Source organism: Eschrichtius robustus, chromosome 3 (assembly GCF_028021215.1).
Source record: "Eschrichtius robustus isolate mEscRob2 chromosome 3, mEscRob2.pri, whole genome shotgun sequence".
In the NCBI taxonomy this organism is placed as follows: Eukaryota; Metazoa; Chordata; class Mammalia; order Artiodactyla; family Eschrichtiidae; genus Eschrichtius; species Eschrichtius robustus.
The window spans coordinates 58,687,721-58,705,542 of record NC_090826.1 but is presented as its reverse complement, the minus strand read 5'-3'; the positions used below and the strand labels follow the sequence as shown (position 1 = coordinate 58,705,542).

At 43.7% G+C, this 17,822-nt stretch overlaps 1 protein-coding gene across 5 annotated transcripts in view; it reads left to right on the top strand.

Moving 5' to 3' along the window:
- The window catches only part of GNG12 (G protein subunit gamma 12), a 126,947-nt gene extending 112,791 nt beyond the window's left edge, over positions 1 to 14,156 (top strand). For 4 of the 5 annotated variants that reach the window (XM_068540086.1, XM_068540085.1, XM_068540084.1 and 1 more), the window contains exons 3-4: positions 7,877 to 7,994; positions 10,145 to 14,156. In XM_068540086.1, coding sequence (XP_068396187.1) covers positions 7,902 to 7,994; positions 10,145 to 10,270 — 219 coding nt within the window. In that variant the 5' untranslated portion in view covers positions 7,877 to 7,901 and the 3' untranslated portion in view covers positions 10,271 to 14,156. The remainder of the gene's footprint in view (positions 1 to 7,876; positions 7,995 to 10,144) is intronic. The other variant, XM_068540088.1, reaches the window with a different exon arrangement.
- The last annotated feature ends 3,666 nt before the right edge of the window (positions 14,157 to 17,822 follow it).

The window sequence follows — 17,822 nt, the reverse complement described above, 5'->3', positions numbered from 1 at the left end:
GGAGTTACTGGCGAATCCCTGGAACTTTTTTGAGCCAGAGAGAAATAAACTGAAAATGGTACTTTATCTGAGCATATGCTGGTCAGGATAGATTAGACTGGAGGAAAATAAGGGACATAAGTGGTTATGAGGCTGTTGCAATAGCCCTAACTTGAGGTGCTGGGAGCCAAGACCAGAAAATGGGGAAAAATTTAAATGCGGGGTTTGTCAAAGTAGGAATCAAAAGAATTTAGAAAGTGCCAGAGTCTAAGGTTATGCTGTTCAATAAGGCCGCTGTGACTGCTGAGCACTTGAAATGTGGCTCATCCAAATCAAGATGTGCTGTAAGTGCAAAACGCACGCTGAGCTTCAAAGATTTAGTACCAAAAAGAATAAAATATCTCGATTTTTTAACATTGATTTACATTTTAATTTTGGTCATATTGGGCTAAATAAAATATATTAATTTCACTTTTTAATTTTTTTCATGTGGCTACTAGAAAATTTAACCTCACATATGTGGCTCACATTTCTATTGGACAAAGCTTGGTTTTAGGAATTGGAAGGAGGGCTAATGCAAAAGGATGCCTCGTGACCAGGACAACGGTGGTGTCACTCATTGAGAAAGGGACATGAGAAAGATTGGGGGCAGGCGGCTATGTTGCATTGGGTTTTAGGTGTGTTGTGTTTGAAGCAGCTGTGCAGCATTCGAGTGTAAATTGAGATAGGCTTTTTTATTTAGACATTGGAATTAAGGTAAAGGGTCAGGGCTGTATGCACGTGAAGTGTGTTGGTCTTAGCTACAATCCTTATGGGTAAGGCATCTTACCGTCACTGAGGACCACTGTAGGTCAGGCAGGTGCTGAGTAATTTACATATGTTCTCTCATATCCTCCTGGTACAACCCTGTTAGGTAGGTACTATTATTATCCCTTCCCATTTTACAGATGAGGGAACTGAAGGTCAGAGAAGTGAAACAACGTGGGGTAGTCCGTGATGAGCCAGGATTCGAATTTATCTGACTCTAAAGGCTCTTGTTCACTCTGCTACACCAGCCCTCCAGGACTGGGCCCCTGAGAAAACCAAACTCAGAAGAAGGAACAAGAGCTGTAGAAAGGAGTAGCATTAGACAGGCAAGAACATGACGGTCTGGCGTCACGGAAGCCAGGGAGGAGACACTTTCCAAAAGGAAGTAGCTGTTAGGAAAACAAATTTAGACTTGAGTTACAAAGGGTGTTAAATGCTAAGAACTGTTTCAGACTGAAGGAGGGTTAATCCTGTAGGTTAAGGTCATTAGAAGAAGTTAGAATTTTCCAGGACTTGTTCAGAGCTTTGAAAAGTTAAGCATAGGTAGGAAGTGGCATTCTTTTAAACTGACCTGTTCTAAGACCCAGGCAGAAATAAACATGGGTCGAACCAAGAGGCAGAGATTCTAATAATCATCACTGGTGTTTCTCAGGAGGACCTATATCAGAATCCTTTAGAAAGCTTGTAAATACAGCTTCTTGGGCTCTGCATCAGATATACTGAATCAGATTTTCTTTAACAAATGCCCCAGGTGCTCTAGGTACACAGTGAAGTTAGGAAGCAGCTGCTCAGGCTATGCAGCTCTCTCCTCTGGATTTATTACCCAGGATTGGCTCATTCTCATGGCTCCCTGCCAGCTTAGCTAGGGCACAGGAGGATGATGGGACCATCCTGCGTCTTTAGCAGTAGCCCTACCTGGAATCTGGGGCAGTCCTTTTAAATAAGAGCAACCAGTTGTCCTTCACTTAGATCTTCTCTCAAGGCCATTGAACTCCCCACTTCTACCGTCATTGCTATGGAAACCACCTATCTGAAGGAGCAGGAGGCCCTAAAGGGAGGCCTTGTCTTCTTTGTCCAGTGCTTCTGGCTGACGCTTGGCCTTGCTTTCTCCCGATTCCTTCCTTGTGTCTTTGATGTTCAGAGGCCTGCAGTATAGAGTGGCGACAGAGAGGATGACCTTGAGAGTCAGGTGGCCCTGAGTCCCAGCTCTGCTACGTAAATCAGTGTGATCTTCGGCAAGATTTTTTTAACCTCTCTGTGCTTCATCTATAAAGCAGAAATGATAAAAGAATTCACCTCTAAGAAGATTAAATGAAATGATTCTTGGAATTTACTTACCTGGCACATACTAAGTACTCAGTAAGTGGTGGTAGTTTTTTGAATTTTATCATCATAACAATAGCAATAACATCTTCATCACCATCATCATTATTCAAGGACATGTGCCCTGGATGGCAGGTAAAATCTACTAATCAAAGATAGCAGACAAAGACTTCGAAGGGTTAGCAAGTTTAAAAGCATCTGCTTTTAGAGGCAGAGCTCTGTTGAGGTTTTGAGAGAGAGCTGTTCTCTTTCTTTTTCACTCTGCTGATTCTGAGCCTACACATACGTGTCTTAGAAAGGAATATCACTGTCACTTCATTGTCTCTTCCCTATCCCAAAGCATGTCTTCCACCGTTCTGTGCAGCCCTCCCTCATCTGTCCGTCTTATTTTCCATCCCCCTAGGCCAGCAACTTGTTCCTTTCGCTCTGTGTTCTCGGAACTGGACGGGAGCAGGGCAGGACATGCAGCCAGCCAGTCACAGGTTCAACTACCCTTGGCCTCACTGCCTGCGAGCTTTGTTTGGGGTGGGGGTTAGGACTACACCTTGTGAATTCTGGGGGGATACAATTCAGCTGGTTACACTGGGAGAGGTAGTTTCCCACCCTGCACTAGCGAGGTACAGCAGGAGGAGGGGAGAATGTCAGGGCCTGCAGGTGCTCAGAGGACTTCCCATGGGCTGTGATCAGGGGATGCAGCTACTAAACGCTCAGCAGGAGTGTCCTCTATGTTTACTACACTCACATGCTTATTTTATCTGATGCCGTAACAGTCCTTGGAGATAGAAAAGTATTATTATCCCCATTTTTCCCATGAGAAAGTGGAGGCTGAGATAGGCTACAGGTCACGCGCAGGGCGCCAAAGGTAGGAAGGGGCAGGGGCAGGGATGAGTCCAAGTCCCCTGGCCTAATCCTTGAGCATGTCCCAGGAACTAAATATCCGAGGCACAGTGTAAAGGCTGTGCCACAAGTTCAAATAGAGGGGCTGGCAGGCATGCCTCTACTCAGATCCAGCCCACCTGTGTAAGATTTTCTGATTTTTCTTTTTAAGGAGAAATCTCTTCAAGTGTTGACAATTAAAGTTAAAACACACACACAATTTGATTGGTATCTTGTTTTAGAATAAAATATTAGTGATACATATGAGAGCTCTCAAAAAAAAAAAACCACGCATTCTCTCTCTCTCTCACTCTCTCTCACTCTCACTCTCTCTCTCTCTCTCTCTCACTGTCTCTCACTGTCTCTCACTCTCTCTCTCTCTCACACACACACACACACACACACACACACACACACACACACACAATTTAGTTAACCCTCTGTGGGACCCAACCAAACACATCTGCAGTCTGGATTCAGCCTGCAGGCTCTGATAGAAAATAATAAGTGTTCATGAAAATAGAAAACCAGTTCCTGGGGGGCCTGACTGTCCACTCCCTAAACTCCTTCCAAGACCCTGTCAGTAGATGTTGCTACCTGATCACATTACCTTGAAACTCTTCTTTTACTGTCTGAATTTTTCCCTTGTTTCCCACTGAACACGTGGTTTTCATCTTATTAACAAGCCTAGGGGCCCAGCACTTAAACGGCTGTGTGTTCCAGGTGCATTAGTGCTAGGTGCTCCTGTTTGTCCTCCCAACAAGCCTGTGAGATAGATTGCCGTCCCCTTTAGCAGATGAGGAGCAGAGAGCTGGGGTAAGATATTGATAGTTGAAGGCAGGATCAGAGGGTAAGTGGTAGCCTGCTGTCTTTTTTTTTTTTTTTTTTTTTTTTTTTTGCATCCTGCTCTTTTATTACAGCCACAAGGGGTGTGTTTGCTCAGAAAGTTGGCTTCACTCCAGTGATTCAGTTACTGGCCAGGCCATGATGACTTGTGATTCAGATCCTGGGGCTTCCTGGTGCCTTCCTCCCAGAGTGTACTCTGTGACACACTTTCCATCCCCACCCTCCTCTCCCTGCTTCAGGCCCCTCTAGACAAAGATTAGAATGCCCACATTTCCCTAATGTGACACCTTGTTCCTAGGAATTTCTAGGAAGCTGAGAATTCAGATGACTACGAGCATTAAAACCAATGCAAAGTATTTGAATAGCTAAATACTACTTATGTTTATTCAAATCTCTCGGCCACATGTAAAAGTGGAAACAAGGCTGCAGAAGCAATAGCCAGAGTTTTATCAAACCTGGGTGTCTGCACAGGCAGGCACAGGCCTGGGCCCTTCTGGGTGGGTTATCCAGTGACGCCAGAAGTTGACCTCAGTCCTTGCCTAATAGCCACAGTGAGAACATTCTCACTTAGCTTATGGATATGAGAGGGGAGACCTGTCTTCCAGGGCACTAGACAGACAAGCAGATGCCTTCTGCACCAGAAGGGGTGTTGCACAAACGTGAAGCCATCAGCAAGGCCACAACTCTAGGTCATGGAGTGTCAAGGTCGCCCTTGATGAGAACCACATTGTAGACTGTTCAGTGATGTCCAGAGTATTTGCGAATCAAATTAATTGGAATTGCATCCTTTCCTTGATACAATAGGAAGTGTGGCTTCTGGGGTGGAGAGGCTTAAAAGCTAGTTCAAGGCTGTGAGCTGGATTAACTTGGAGCAAGTTTTTCTAATTTTGGTTGCCTCATCTATAAAACGAGGATGAAAAAGTAATATACCTTTCAGGCTGAGAGTGAGGCTTCACAGATGAATGCAGATGACAGTATGTGTGTGCTCTAAGATTCTATACATCGGGTGCTGTTTGTCTTGGAAGCTATTTTTGGAGTAAGAATAAAGCAAGTTTTTTATCCAAGTAGTAGCACAGACAAACAGCCAGACACCCGTGCATTGAGGGAAGACCAAAGACACCCTCTGAGGGTGCAGAGATGCTCAGAGATGTTTGTGTCCCAGCCTCTCGGTCTGGTTCTGCCCCAGCCCAGCCGTTGAGGCAATGCAGAGCAGCTGCAAGTGGGGAGGACGTCCTCAGCGAGACCTCCTGCTCCTGTAAACACCACCCACCGCTCAGACATCAAGCAGCCGTGACCCTGCTTTCATACACGAGAGGCAGCTCAGCCCACCGAGTTCCTTGCAGAGGCTCCTTAGGTTAAAATGACATAATTTTGATTTGACTTATGGTAAAGAAATTATGTTCTTTACCAGTGGCCCAGTGTACAACTTTTTCTAGAGGGATCCCCAGCAGAAGGGAGCAGGAAGCTATCTGAGGGATAGGGAGAGGGCTGTCTGTGAAGGAGCAGGTCAGAACACAGATGTCAGAAGTGGGGAAAGCTGTAAGAGCCCCAAGCTGGCAAGCATGAACTGTGAACCACTGGCTGTTTATAATCGTGACTATAATACAGTCAGGAAGTAAGTCGTCCGTGTACCAGATGCAGAGTTTCTCACCAATTTTAGGAGGACCTACCCAAGCATTTTATAACTAAAGCCTAATTGTGGACTATTTGCTTACAGCCGTGTGGGTGGGAGGAGCCATGGCTGACCCAGTCCTGATACGTGTGTGAAATGTTCTGCAGTTACAGGAAAACTTGCCCAGGCCTTGGAAACTTTATGCCCTAGAGGTTGAGAAGAAGAGACTGCTTGGCGTTATTTTCCTGCAAAGGGAACATTTAGAAAGTCCTAAGGGTGCAGCCTGGAAACCACAGGCAACTCAGAAAGGGTGTCACTTTCGCACTCTGAAGGCTGGGGGCCAATCCTCAGAACCGGTGCCAGCTGGCAGGGGAGCCCAGTTTAACGTGCTACAGGGAACAAAACGAGGACCAGCGCGCTGTGAATCAGGGCACTTCAAACTGTTCGCAGAAAGGCTGCCTGCTGCCTTAGACCCATTTCAAAGGCTCTGTTAACAGGTGCTTGCTGGGAGCACAGAAGGGCTGGGCCAGACCGCTGGGTGTGTGCAAAGTCACTGGGAGGAGACCCTCAGCCTCTCCTTTGGGTGGGGCAGGATGAGTGCCCCAGGAATCTGAGGAAGAGGCAGCTTGTCGGGAAGTGTGTTGTAACCAGGTCGCCCAAGGCAAGGCCACCGTGCCCTGCCTCACGAAGGCTCCTCCCAGGTTCCTGCACGGCTTGGGCTCCCTTATGCTAGGGGAATCCTTAGTGGGCTGTTTCCAGCCATTCTATTCTGCCCTGACACCAGAGTGCAGCAGAATTGCCTGGGGCCCATGCCCATAGCACCCCCAGACCAGTCGGTCAAAACGCTTGGAGGCCCATTGTCCGGGGGGAGGCAGACAGGTGCACAGGGGATTCCCATTCATTGTGCTGGGTGTGACCCCCAAGGATAAATACAATAGCAGCTGCTGTGTATGGCGTGCCTTGGTCCTATGCTAAACGCTGCATGTGCACCAGTGAATTGAATCCTCAAAAACAATAGTATCCCTATATTACAAATGAGAAAACATGGGCTCATAGAGGTTAAGTAACTGGAAGAGGTAGGGTCCAAACCAGGAACATGAAGCTTGCTAATTAGGCTGGATTTCAAAGTTCTGCACGCAGTTAAAAGCACAGTTTTATTTGGGCATTTGACCCAAAGCTGCCTCTGACTTCAGAAGGTACAAGCCCTACCCAAGTCCTTGAACTCAGCCATCGGAAGCATTCTGAGCGCGGTAGAACTCCGGTGGACCCCGCAGGAGCTGTGGGTTGCTGTTTTCGGCAGCCTTGTCTAGTGTAAGCCTTTATGGCAGATATGCCTTGTGCACCTGCAGCCCCTCCAGAAGGTTGAGTCAGCCTGCGTTTGCTGCTGGCGCCACGGTGCCCTCAGACTTTGCTGAGCCCTTGCATAGCGCCGGCGAGGCACACCTACTGTCCACCTGCTCTGACTCATAAAACTGCCGGCGCTGCCAGCTCTGCGATGTCTTCCAATGCCACCGCGCCAAGAGAGAACTTAGCCATATATGGCAGGGGCACCAGGCAATGCTTTTCCCCAGCCTGCCTTCCCCTTGGACTGTGCCATTGGGCAACTAGACTGGTCGAAGCTCAAGGTCCGGGATGTTTCCTTTGCTTTTCACCGGGAGAGAGAGGCAGAGGGCAGGCCCACAAACATGTGATGGGGGTGTGGGATTAGCCAGTGCCCTGGCCCCCAGGATGAAGCCAGAGAGGTCAAAGGGGTGGGGCAAGGGGGGAGGTGCTGATGTAGTTCCATTAAATATTTCAGGCTTGAGGCTGTATCCCATGTGACTTTTGCTGTGGATCTGTCATTGAGAGTCTTTCAGCTGAAAGGTTCCCACTTTTTCCTGAATAAAGGCTTCCTTATCTGCCTAACATTCTCCAAACGACTGCAAATCTTGATAGCACCTAAAAATGCACCCTTTGTGCAGACTTCTCCAGAAGCACTCTCTTCTGCCCTTTTCTGTTGCCAGGATTTGTATCAGTGTAATAGTTGGGTAAGAGAGCCAAAACGAAATGAAATCAAACCTCCTATTAACGTACAGGGCAGTAATGTTAACCTGCACGTGGAACATGGTCCACGTTGGCCAGAGGCCTGGTAACTACCACAGATGTTTGTGTTTGTTTCCCCTTAGAAAACGCTACTTTATGCTGTATATGGGGCGCATGGATTAAACTACTGGTACTGGGTTTCTGCAGACGAAAGATTCACGAAGGTGCTCAAAAGGATTACAAGCTTAGAAACTGAGGCCGCCCCTCCCATTGCTGAGGGGCTTTGTGGTAGCAGCCTCCAAGAGGCTGTGGTGACCGGGAGTGCATCCTTTTCCCCCTCAAAGCATTATGAATGTCTAAGCAACTTAAAGATGACTGTTCTTCACCTTTGAAAAAAAAAGTTCTCTTCAGATTTCAGGTGAAACCGTAACTGAAGATGTCGAGCAAGACGGCCAGCACCAACAACATCGCCCAGGCGAGAAGGACTGTGCAGCAGTTGAGAATGGAAGCCTCCATCGAGAGAATAAAGGTAAGAGCCTTGAGTGGGTCAGACGTGTGTTCTGACCGGCTCCCTCTGCCCTCCCAAGGCTGGGCCACTTTTCTGAGAAGGTGGGATGCCATGTAATTGGACCAGGTGCCAGGATTTTCCCCGAGCCAGCTGAGAGTCTCCGAATCTTCACTCTCATTTCAACATAGCACTGGCGAGCCAGAGTGTCTGAGTGAGGCTGTGTGGACAGAAAACCTAAAGCCCGTGACAGGATTTCCTGGGGACCTGCCTTCCCTGAGCGCACATGGTCGAGCCCTCTGTCACTGTGTTCTCCCTCGGGACAGGGGTTCCAGGTGGACTTTATAAACACCCTCGTCCTCCCTCTGGAATGTATGAAGTGTTCTAGCGTTATCAGTGCAGCCAAGGTGGCCTCGTATAACAAGTCAACAACCAGGTGTCCTTTTTAGGAGAAGGTGGGTTTTTCAGTGTGTGCGGACTTTGACGACCACAGTCTGCAACCCAGGGTAAGTATCGCCAGCCTTAGTTGAGATCTGGAGGAAACCAGAAGGCAGTTGTTGGGTCACCTGACTTTGAAGTCTTTTTTCCCCCAGACCCCCAGAGAGGGCTAGGCGGTGAGTGCCTTGGAATGTTGTGAGTAATGGCCGTTTCCTAGATACTGAAGCAGTCACCTGATAAATTCCTCTGGGCCTAGAGATAGTCACCTGTCTTCAAAACAGGAGGCTGCCTGTGCCCCTGGCCTGAGGACACTGATCTGATTATCCTAACGGGTCTCCCACCCAGACTTCTGAACAGGGTGTGGTATTTCCATTTTTAACTCATGCCACAGTAAGGTACTGCATCTTCCCATGCTGGCTTTGTCCCTCTTTTTATTCCCCCAAGCCCAATCTTTAACAGTAAATCTTCAAGCTCTACTAGAATTTGGCTCTAGTCTGAGTTTTGGCTCCGAGCCCATAATTCGGTTCTTTAACTCTGTTCTGCATTCTAATCGATTTGTTATTGGATAGAAACTAAGATACAACCTTCCTTGGAATCACAGACACTTTTCTTTTTTCCCCCTCCCCCACCAACTTTTTATTTTGAGAAATTTCAAACCTGTGGAAGAGTCGTAACAACAAACACCCATATACTGTTTACCAAGATTCACCAATTAATTAGCATTTTACCGCACTTGTTTTCTCTCTGTCTCTACACACACATACTCACAAAACTGACATAATTTTTTCTTTAAATTTGTTGAAAGTTATTTGCAAACATTGTGACGCTTCACCCCTAATACTTCACCATCTGTCACCTAAGTAAGTATAAGGGCATTCTTCTACGTAACCACAGTACAATGATTAAAAAATTCAGGATCAGCTGCTAATAGTATCTCACACGTAGTCCAGTTTCAAAGATTCCAGGCCACTCACTTCTCAGAATGGCCCTCACTTTAGATGGGATTGTTTGCTGACGATCAAATTCAGGCTAAAAGTTTGGGCAGAAATACTAGCTGGCTGGTGGCGAGTCGTCTGCCCTCACTCCAAGAGACATCTGATGTCAGTTTGATCACTTGGTTAAGGAAGGCCTTATCTGCCAGATTTCTCCATTTAGAAGTACTTTTCCCTCTTTAAGTAACAATCTGGGAGTGATACTTGGGTTATCCTATTCTCCAACAGTCTTCCACCCAGTGGGTTAGCATTCAAATACCTTTCAAGTTTGTAAATTTTTTTAAAAACTTTTTTTTAATTGAAGCATAGTTGATTTACAATTTTGTGCCAATCTCTGCTCTACAGCGAAGTGACTCAGTGATACACATATAGACATTCTTTTTTTTTTATATATTCTTTTCCATTATGGTTTATCACAGGATACTGAATACAGTCCCCTGTGCTATACAGTAGGACCTTGTCGTTTATCCAGCCTATATAGAGTAGTTTACATCTACCAACCCCAAACTCTCAGTCCATCCCTCTCCCTCCCCCGCTCCCCCTTGACAACCACAAGTCTGTTCCCTATGTCTATGAGTCTGTTTGTTTTGTAGATGATAGGTTCATTTGTGCCATATTTTAGATTCCACATATAAGTGATATCATATGGTATGTGTCTGTCTGACTTACTTCACTTAGTGTGATCATCTCTCATTGTATCCTGTAAATATTTCCTTTGTTTGCTTTGGTCTGTCTACACACCAGGTTTCAAAAGCATCAGCGGACCTCATGTCCTACTGCGAGGAACATGCGAGGAATGACCCTCTGCTGATGGGGATACCAACTTCAGAAAACCCTTTCAAGGATAAAAAGACCTGCATCATCTTATAGAGGAGTAGTGAAGTGGTTCCTCCCCTCTTCTCAACAAAGCAAACGATGAGCAGCTCCTTGAAAAGATTTACCTTCGGCTTATTCGGTAACCACTGCTAATAACTAAAATGCTCTTAACTTGGAATCATGGACTCGGAAGTCTTTGTTTTCCAAGTTGTCCTTTCTCTAAAATGCCCTTTAGTGAATTAATACAGAATAACAATCTTGTTTTCCATTTGTTAACTCTGGTGTCATATTGGGTTACTGCTGAAGGAAAGTTGGTCTGGCCTTTTAAAAAAACAAATATGTGAATGATCCAGTTAAGACCTAAATTACCTAAGGACTCGTCTCGATTAAAATGCCAAGAATAACTTGTCCTAAAGCCTTTCTATCATAGTATGTTCTTAATAGGGTTATGCCAATCTGTACAGTATATGTGGGTGAGGAGTGTTTTGTGTATATATATATGTGTGTTTGTATATACACATCTCAAAGCTTATTTCCCTATTAAAATGTCTCTCTCTCCAGACCATCAGTTCAACTCCAGAAGAAGTTATACCTTTATCTTGAGCTGTGTGGGGGTAGAATTAAATTCTTTTCTTATAGTTATTGTACAAAAAGTAAAGAACACCCTAAAGACTGCATTCATTGTAATTGAGTAATGAAGTCATCTCTCTCCTCTTGAAATCTTGCTGACCTCTTAGGCTACAGTAAACTGTGCCAATTAAAATTTAAAAACTGAACGAAAAGCCCTTTTATGATATGAGTATTAATTCACCAAGGGCTTTCGGGCTTCAGTGATCCTGCATCTAGAAAAGGGGAGGAGGCCCTTGGGGAGTACCCTGGGCAGCTGTGCCCCGGGGCTCACGTTCTCTGGAGCAGGGGTAGACAGACACCTCTGAAATTTCCACTCTAACGCTGGGAGCGAGACAGAGCATCCGTGAGCCCGGCCAAGAGAGGAGCAGGAATGCGTGAAAAACAGCTGCTCTCCTTGGCCCAACTTTGTGATTTAGCTCACTTTCTCTGCCTCCCCTCCATCTTTCCTCTGCCGCCAGAACTTGTCCTCAGAGGTCATGTTCACCTCCCAGCCCCAAGTGGGCAGATCATGATGGGGAAGAAACATACATACAAAAAGAACGTAAAGGTATCAGACACTTAACTTACTTAAGCTCTTTTCAAATATCTGCAGCGTCAGCGTCATCCCTAGCTTGTCCTCACACCATCTGAGAGAGGCTGGGATTCAGTGGTTCGCTACCTGGGCCCACGGTTCCAGCAGCTGGGTGGTGTTGGGCTCCTTGATTTTCCTCTGGGCATGATGGCACTGCCACACATCCTCAGAATTTCCAGTGGGGATGCCAAAAGAAGGCATCTCCTGTGGCCAGAGGGTATGTTAACTTTATCAAAGAGGAAGAGAGGGTCTTTTTAAATGCTTGTTTATGGGCCCAAACCATACACTAGACCTTTGATATTTTAATTCAGCTTCAGTTCATTAAAAACAACTACTAATGAACGATTTAAAATATTCTCAAAAAGGATTCCTCCCCAAGAAGGAATTATTTACAACGGTTTTCCCTAGTTCTGTACAGTCTCGCCCTGCAGTGCAAGCCCCTTTTAAAATCTAATGTCTGAACTTTGAGGAGTATTATGCTAATTGTGGGTGAACAAATGCAGTACTGTTTCCAAACTGCTCAAATATATTCCGTATTTCCCCAAGTCACCTGCCTATTCAGCATTGTGAACGGCCCTCACTCTTCCAGGACCATGTGGAAATCACGCCACCGCTGTTACCCTCTTGTCATCTACCCTTAGTTCTGCAAAACGCCCAGTTTCCAAGTAAATTATAGGCACCTGTTGGAGAGAGAACGGTTTTTCCTTTCAAAAGGTGATATTTGAAATGTACATTAATAAGACAACTTTACATTTACAGCTTCACTTAATGAGACATTCTTTTTTTTTAATAAGTATATTTTTCTACTGATAGTTTCAGAACACTAATCTTATTTTCACTCTGATTTTTACCATGTTTCTTTAAATATTTATAATGTAGCTTGTTACAAAATATTTTCATGAAATTACTTTTATTATACTGCTATGTACACATTTTTGGTAGCAAGCATAGTTTATTCTTCAGTACTAAAACATGTTCTTTTACGTAACAGAAAACAAGTATGGTTTGCTATATATTTGTTAACATGCCTGTAGTGGTAAGGAATGGACTTGAGGTCCCAGGAGATTTCATTTTTATTTTTGCTGGCCAGATATCATAAAGGCTACAAGTATGAAAATCATGTAACTTCCTAACCAGGTGTAGGGTATGTTTAAGAAAAGTGATATCAAATCCTTTGATGCTGGACCCAAGGGGGAGAAAAATTGTAGCTAAATGTTGATTTACTTATAACTAGACATCTGTGTGAGAAAAATATAATATATGTATACATATATATAATATGCAGAAGTCACTTTTATTTATCAAGGCTTTATTCTACTTGTAAAGCCACAGTTTAACTATTCGGCAGCAACTGGTTTTTGATGATGACAGACAAATGCCCAGTGTGTGTTACTTTTTCCAACTACGACTATAATGACACACCTAATCACTTATGTGCATGCAACTTCTTGCCTTCATATCTATGAAGCTATTTAAATATGTTCACTATACTTTGTCTTTAGTGCTGCTTCTGTTAACAGTGATCTCTTTTTCCATTCTTATATCTTCATTAGTGTATCATAAATCTGTCCAATTGAGGCCTCAGGACCATGGCAAGATATGCTAGACAGAATTTCATGACTCCAAAGTATTTTACAGAAACACTTTTTTTTAAATAGAGAAACACTTTCTATACCAGGTGGTTCACAGCTATAGGTTTTTTTCTAAATAAGAATCAGGTTTTTACATTTCTTTACCTTATTATTAAAATGAAAAGTGCCATACTTACCCTTTAAAGGAAAGACCTGATTTGCTTTCTCCCTATTGGGACTACTTTTGTGCTTTACTAATCTTTCAACTATCAGAAAAAAAAATTATACCAACAATTTAGTAATTTTGAGGCATAAGTTAGTTTAGGTAGTGCAGGATGTGCCAAACTTTCCCTTCAGATTCCTTCTTCTCAGTCAGTTTGCACCTAAGAGAGTGTCATCTGAGTGATAACTCCGAATTTTAACAGCTATGTAGTCCCAAGAAGTAAATCATAGTACATGTCAGTCCTTTCTCAATAAACGTAATACCAGAGTGTGTTAGGACTTGTATTGACTTTTTATGGTAGATCTGTTAATAGGAAAAAAATACATTGAATCAAGTAGAATTATCTGTATGTTAAATTAACACTTACCTAGAGCTGGGTGGCCTGGATCGTTCGTTGTCTAGCCAATCCTGTGTCCCTGTGTTGTGTGACTTTGAACAAGGCACTCCATCTCTCTGGGCCTCCATTTCACCATCTGTAAAATGGGCCTTGAAGTAGATGATGGCCGAGATCCCCCTGTTCCATCCAGCAGCCTACTACCCCTCTACTGGTCCTGCCAACATGTTGGTGCTATATGCTGCTTCAAATATAGAACTGGTTTGTCTATTGTGTGTGCTCATTTAATCGCTTATGAAAGGCCTTTTTGTTATATGGCTTTTTTTTTCTAGTTTTATGGACTTGATTACTGTAATAATGTCTTGTTTATAGCCATGTAACTATAAACATACATTCTCTTGATGTCTCAGTAAATTTGCATTTGATATATAGTTGATGGGATTGTTGTTTTATAACATCCTTTGACTACTCATCTGTCCAGCATCTTATTAACCTAAACATTGTGATCATTGTTTGGAAATCTGTTCTGCGGAAAGAATAAAAGCATTTACTTCATAGCTAACGTGTTCACAGATTTGAAAGAAGTTTCATTAAAGCACCGTTGCTCTCTTTACTGGATCAGTGCCTTATTGAATCTTCCTACTGTATTTTGCTCAATAAATTAACAGAAGACCAATTCTCTTCCCCTTTTCCTGCATTCATTCAGTTAACATTTTCTGAGCACCTGCTGAGAGCCAGGTATGGAACTCAGGCTCTGATTACACCCAGATGAATAAGGCTCACACCAGTCCGTAAGAAGCTCACAGTCTAGGGCAAGGAAGGGTGGGAATAACCAATATATAAACTAATAATTACAGTACCGTGTGCAAAGTGCCTGAGCTCAGGTGAGCACACAGTGCCGTGAGAGCCCAGAGGAAGGAGGGCTACCTCCATATCAGCAAAGTCTGAGAAGGCTTCCAAGGGAGGTGGTGTTTGAACTAGGTCTTGAGAGACGAAGAAACCCCGTATGTGTTGGAATGAAGTCTTGGGAGGGAATGACAGGAGGAGGAGAAAAGTGAGCTCAAAGCTAGTGTGCAGAGCGTCTCCCATACCACTTACCCTGCAAGCAACAGGAAGGCAGTGGACGTTGTTAAGGAGGAGTGGCGTAGTGATTCACTATGTGTGGAAGGCTCTTTCCCATCCTGAGACCCGGCTGTGACCACAGAAACAGACAACAAATGGAAAGGTCATCAGACTTGAAGACTCATATTCAGTGTTTGCTGAAGGGACCCTGCCTCCTGCCCAGTCTCTTCCTCCAGAGCTGGGATTCCCACAGAGATGAAGGGAGGGACAACGTCATCCAGAAAGCCGGGGAGAAGGCAGCCAACAAGGTTATGGGCTGGGCAAGCTAAAGAGATGGCCCCTGCTTCCGAGAACCAGCACTCACACACTACAAAGGGTAGGGGCAAAAGACAGATAGCCACTCAGGCCTTCCTAGGAAAGGACTGAAGAATTTAGACACATGGATCATGAAAAATAGGCAGCAACTGACCAGCTCTCTCATTGGCTCAGACCAAATTACCAGAAGTTCCTGTGACTTTCAGTGGAAGACAATTGTATTGGGGGTGGTAGATGGGACTTGGGTAGGGATAAGGGAATGGAGGACAATGAAGCTGAAATGGGTAGACTAAGTAAGTAAACGTGGCAGATGAAATGGTATGCAACCTTAATGGTATGAACAAAGAACTCAAGCCTGCTGGTAACGTGGGAGCTAAATGTGGAGATGCAGGTCCAGCTCTCCTGGACACGCGCTGTGACCAGCTTCTCATTGGCAAGGGTCTGTTACACATATACATATGGACATTTCACCATAAGCCTTCTTACTTGGGGCTAGGTAGACAGTCTTTTGAGTCCCTATGTCTAGATTTACAGACTTTGGGCTCACGGCTCTGACTCTGTAGAACCTGTCCTGCCGTCAGCTCTAAGCCATCTTTGCACAACCTGGCATGACTATTGCCTTTAGCTTGCTTTCAGAGCATGGCCCTGCTTGCTACTCTACCCCTTTGCCACTGTGAGCAGCAAATAACCTTTCCCTTCAGATGCTTCCCCAATTCCTTATCTGAGTCAATCACATCTATTAAAGGCCATTTAGCTATAGGCCAGTCCTGGGCAAACATATACAGTTGGTCTCAGGAACCCTCACCTCAACTATTAATTTTTTAAGAAACCAATATTTTCTCTGCACTGGAAGAAAATGCAGTCCAAATAAGTGTATCCTGAAATGCTATATGACTTAATATATTAATCTGTAGAAGACAACTGACGCTATAAAATAGAACTATGGAGAGAGCAATGCTTAGCACAAAGGAGCAGAAGTTAATCATAAAGTTTTAGGTGTATTGAGAATTAATTTTACATACAAAGCATTTTTATACCCTATAAATCCTCCTAGGTAATCTATTCAATAATGAAAGCAAGTAATTGGAATGGCCGAGATATATAATGGTAAGGTCTCGAATTTGCACGTTAAATCTGCAGTTGAGACATCTATGTGCAAATTGCTACTCCTGGTCTCTAGATCTAATCATGCCATCTTAACACACACACACACACACACACACACACGCACACACACACACACACACACACAGCTTAGTGATAGAAGAGAGAGCTCCAGCCACAAAAAGACCTCAGATCTGGTCCTGACATAGGACATTAACCATGTGACATCACAAAGACCCTGTGGATCTGTAAGTTGATATGTTGGGGGCAGGGGAAAAGCAGTCACTCACTGAGCAAGTTGTGATATACAGTTTCCTTCTAAAACAGATTTAAATAAAAAGTAAGCCAATTTATATTTTCAAAAATGTGGGTGTATAATAGCACAGCTTGTACTTGGATGTAGCAAAGATGGTAAAGAAGCTTTATAGTATATCTGAAGACAAGCATCCCTTTGGAGAACTGCACGCCAAGAATCATCCATGTGCAGCAGATCCTTCCTACTTTTAACCTTGAGACATTTTCCCATGGCCAACGCATTAGAATTGCTTTATTGTAGATAAACCCTTGTAGATCTGACATCAATGAAGTACATTTCAATATAGCTCATACATCTGTTGATATTTACAGACATCTGTGTGAGGCCCTGGGGAAAGGAGGGACCAAACACTGACACAGAGCTGGACACTCCACATGTATCCTCCCATTTAAGCCTCACAACAACTCTTGAAAGGAAAGTAGACTTTATTTAACTATGCTACAGTTGAGGAACTGAGGCTCAGAGAAGTCAAGCGAGTTACGCAGGATCCAACAACTAAGAAGTACAGACCCTAATTCCACACACCCGCGTCAGCTAGATTCTACAGCCCATAGTCTGTCTTCATAACTGTAGCATGGTTTGAATGGTGGGGGGAAGGGAGGCAAAATAACTTTGGGAATTTTAAAATTAATCAAGTGAGAAATAAAACTACCATATGACCCAGCAATTCCACTCCTGGGTATATATCTGAAAAGAACAAAAATACTAATTTGAAAAGATACACGCACCCCAATGTTCATAGCAGCGTTATTTACAATAGCCAAGATATGGAATTAACCTTAGTGTCCATCAACAGACAAATGGATAAAGAAGATGTGGTATATAAATATAGTCAATGGAATACTACTCAACCATAAAAAAGAATGAAATTTTGCCATTTGCAATAACATGGATGGGATTTGGAGGGTATTATGCTAAGTGCATTTAGACAGAGAAAAACAAATACTGTATGATATCAGTTATATGAGGGGTCAAACTAGTGAATATAACAGAAATGAAACAGACTCACAGATATAGAGAACAAACTAGTGATGGAGGGGGGAAGGGCAATATAGGAGTAGGGGATTAAGAGGTACAAACTACTATGTATAAAATAATTAAGCTACAAGGATATATTGTACAGCACAGAGAATATAGCCATATTTTATAACAACTATAAATGGAGTATAACATTTAAAATTAATAGAATCACTATGTGGTACACCTGAAACATAATATTGCACGTGAACTCAATAACAAAAAATTTTTTTTTACTTTAAATAAACTTAAGTAATGTAAAGTGAGCAAATTAGTTCCTCAGTAATCAAGAGCGTAATGTCCTGGACCTTAAATAAAAATAAACAATACTAGACTCCAGGCACTTACTATGGGCAGGTACTATTCCCAGCATTTTGCATCCCTTAATTCATTTAATTCTCACAACAAACCCATGAGGTCACTACTATTATTATCCCTACTTTACATATGAGAAAATGGAATT